The sequence below is a fragment of the Elephantulus edwardii genome, unplaced genomic scaffold (genome assembly GCF_000299155.1).
Source record: "Elephantulus edwardii isolate Elephantulus edwardi_28Jun2011 unplaced genomic scaffold, EleEdw1.0 scaffold00134, whole genome shotgun sequence".
In the NCBI taxonomy this organism is placed as follows: Eukaryota; Metazoa; Chordata; class Mammalia; order Macroscelidea; family Macroscelididae; genus Elephantulus; species Elephantulus edwardii.
In genome coordinates, this window is record NW_006399884.1 from 9,162,429 (window position 1) to 9,166,261 (window position 3,833).

A 3,833-nucleotide genomic window follows, 5' to 3' on the forward strand; every position below is an offset into this window, starting at 1 on the left:
TCCTGCTACCTACTAGAAGGGCAGCAACTTTTCATCAACCTAATTCTCGGACAGATGCTTCTAAATTTCAAAAGCAGCACTAAAAAAATGTCAAGCATATCATCAGACTGACAGGTATTTTATTTTCCAAGGAATTTTGAGAAATGACCACAGTTGTAGGACGCCCAGAAGAAAAGAAAATCACACTTAAAGAAAAATTGTTTTAAACAATCTCTGACAACTTCCTAAAATCCTAGAGTTGCTTGTTTTGAGCCTAACTTACAAAAAAGATAAAACAGGAACAGACAGCATACTACATTGTGGAATTGGTGTCAGCTTGCCGGGCAGCTTCAGAGCAAGACCCCTGCGCCCAGCTCCTGGTAGAACCACTAGGTCAGTTGTGGCCTGTCATCATGAGCCTCCTTTACAGCTAAAGACACCTCAGTCACCTCCCAGTTTAAAGCAAGCCACCCTCCCCACCCCCAGTTCCAAGTGTTGTGACCGCCTTGGAGGTCCTTGGTGGCCACCTCATCGCTTGCTGGAGCGCCTCTGGGACTTGTCGTGGGTACTCCGCTTCCTGGATGGCGAGTGCCTGGCTTTGCTGCGGTGCGCGCTGCACTTGTAAGGATGGGCCCTGTGCTTCCTGGGGCTCCCTTCCTTCCGCCTGGGGCTCCGGGCGGGCTCCTCTGGCTCCTCTTTCTGCTCCTGATCTTGCTCCTTCTGGGAAGGCAGTGTGTTCTTAATTGTGTTGAGGAGAAATCTTTTATTGGTACCAGCAAGAGGACACTTCATCCTGGGGAGGGGGTACGGGGGAGGAAGGGGAAAAGGAAAACAAATCCAAATCAGTAGCTAACTCTAAGGCTGCAAGCCCCTCATGTGATGCTGCTCGAGACATCTGCATCCAAGTTCCTGGCTGTGTTCAGCTTTCCTTGCATGCCACCTAGTGTAAACTTCGAGAACGAAGGGGACACTCAAGACTCTCAGAACTCCTGGGGCAGATTTCTCCGCCTTACATGAGCCCTTGAAAACCATCTTTCTGTTTAAGGCTGGCTTTTCAGTTTGCAATTCATGTGTACAGTTAGCATCACAATGCATAGTAATTGAGTCATTCAATAGTTTCTTCTTGACTAGGAAATGCCTTCTTGGGCTATAATTTGAGGTTCAAATGAATTGACCCAAAATATACTGCTGTTGAGTAAGTTATACTTCATTGCTGACTGTCTAGCGGGTCTCTGAGACCATGTATGTAGAGGGAGGAGACTGCCCATCTTTCTGCCTGGCTGGTGGGTTCAAATCTCCCGAGATAGTCTTTGATTTAACAGCAGAACATTGCTGGGTTATGTCACCAGCAAGGCAGCTTGATTTATTTTAAGGAGCCCTGGAGGGACAATGTAGGAGAGGAAGACCCTGGAGAGATGGACTGACAGAGTGACTGAGGTAATATGGGCAGGTGTGTCAGAGATGGTGAGATAGGCTCAGGATAGGGCAGAGTTTGGAGCTATTGTACATAGGGTCACTATGAGTCATAGGTGACTTGATAGTACATAACAACAAGAAGTGGTGTAGTTTAATGATTTTGTTTAAGGAGCTCTGGTAGTCTAGTGATAAGAAACTGCTGAAATCTCAAAGGCATGCAGTTCAAAGCCACCAGCTAGCTGCTCTGTGGGTGAAGGATGGGCAATCTCATCCTGTGTGATTTACAGCCTCTCAAAAGCCACTGGAAGGTCAGCCATGGGTCGGTTCCCATGGTACACACAACAATAATGGTGTAGTGCATTAAGTGCTGTGCTGTCAACTTTTTGGTTAAGAATCCAAATTCAACAACCGCTTTGCAAGGAGGAGACAGGTAGTTTCCTCCTGTTAAGATTTACAGCCCAAGAAACTGGACAGAAGGTTGCGGCGAGTCAGAATCAGCTCCATGACAGTGAGTCCTGCGGTTGATGATTTACTTATTTATTTTAAATAAAAGCGTAAATATAAGTCTCACTTTCTTAAACTAGGTCAGTAAGAGGTATTACATTTGTCAGGATAAGTGACATTCACTTGGAGAGCTGCCTAGAAACAGATCTTGAACACGCCCCTATCAAGAACCTTGACTGAGACTTTCTTATCCTGAATTTATGGCTTAGCTCTCGCTGACTCGTGCACATGAGGTATTAGATGGGAACAACGACTACTGTCAGCCTGATTAACACTCTGGATGACACGGACACCTAACTAGTTCCATCTGCTCCTACCTGTGTAATCTGATACAGATTAACATGGGCACTTTAACTCTGCAAAAGACAAAAGGAGGACTGGAAAGAAGACAGAACTAGATTTAATTAATATTTACCACCTTACATGCCAGGAACTGGGAGGGGTGTTTTGGTATACATTTATCATGCAGGAGGTAGGAATTACCTGTACTTTATTAAACTTACCAAGATTACACGTTACTTAAAGCTGACTCACACTAGACTGTTTCATCATTTCATTTGCAAATACACCAGGGTGAATTTCTAAACGAGAAGGGCTTTTTAAAAGATCAACATAATAGGGAGTCATTAATTAATAGGATAGAGTTTCTGTTTGGGGCGATGAAAAAGTTTTGGCTGTAAATAGTGGTAGTGGCTGCAAATGAAAACTATCTAACAATAATACTCTTATCATGCCTAAAAATTAACATTAATGCTCACTGAAAGTGGGAAGATGTGAAGTGCTTATTACAGAAGCTCAAAAACTACAGTCTTTGTTATAGGTTACAATTACAGATCAAGAAGACAAAAATTCTCATCAGTGGGCTGACAGGCAATATGACAGATAGAGAAAAGCTTGAACATCTATCTCATGGTTGTTCTTACTTGGATCCACAATCAATAGCCTTGGCATCAGCAGTCAAGAAATCAAAAGACATACTACATTGGGAAAGTCTACTGTCAGCGTCTCCTCAAAAGTATTGAGGAGCAATGACTAAAGTGTGCCTGCTTCAGGTCTGTTCCACTACTTGCTATGCAGGACAATGAATAAGGATAATCGAAGGATTGGTGTCTTTGAGTTATGGTATTGGAGAAAAGTATCCCATGGACTGTCAAAGAACAAATAAATAGCTCTTGGAGAAGGGTGGCCACAGTACTTCTTGGAGGTAAGAATGGTGAAGCTTCATCTCACATCCTTTGGGCATGTTGTTAGGAGGGGCTATTTCTTAGAAAGGGACAGCATGTTTGGAAAGAACTGGAAGTCTGAGAAAGAGAGGAAGACCCTTAATAAGATGGATCTGACACAGTGACTGAAATACTGGTCTCAAATATGTTGGAGATGATGAGGCTGGTGAAAGATAGGACAGGATTCAGATCCGCTCTTTATAGAGTTGTACTTGACTCAATGGCACCTAACAACAACAAATATCCCCAATTGTTTCATAAATGCTTTTTTAGAGTTAATGTCTTTCCATTTTGTTTTATTTTTCTCTTTGCAATTCATTTGCTAAAGAAACTTGTTTGTCCATGATCCACTTTGAGTTGGTTTTTGTGTATGGAGTGAGTTGTGGATCTTGCTTAAGTTTCCTGAAGATAGTTTTCCAATTTTGCCAGGACCACTTGTTAAAAAGGCTGACATTTCCCCACTTAACTGATTTCATCTCCTTGTCAAAAATCAGTTGACCATAGGTTGTTGTTGTTGTTATGTGCCATTGAGTTTCTTGCGACTCATAGCGACCCTATGTACAACATCCCTAAACTCTGCTCTGTCCTGCACCAATCGCACCGTCTCCGACACACCCATCCCAATTACCCCAGTCACTGAATCAATCCACCTCATAGGGGGCCTTCCCCTTCTGCGCTGTCCCTCCACCCTACCAAGCATGATGTCACTCT

The 3,833-nt window shown here is 43.4% G+C and overlaps 1 protein-coding gene across 1 annotated transcript in view; it reads right to left on the reverse strand.

The window, feature by feature from the left end:
* Window positions 1-507: 507 nt before the first annotated feature.
* The window catches only part of LOC102855947, a 27,125-nt gene continuing 23,799 nt past the window's right edge, over window positions 508-3,833 (reverse strand). The window contains exon 4 of the mRNA XM_006894089.1: window positions 508-772. Within this exon, the coding sequence (XP_006894151.1) occupies window positions 508-772 (265 nt within the window). The remainder of the gene's footprint in view (window positions 773-3,833) is intronic.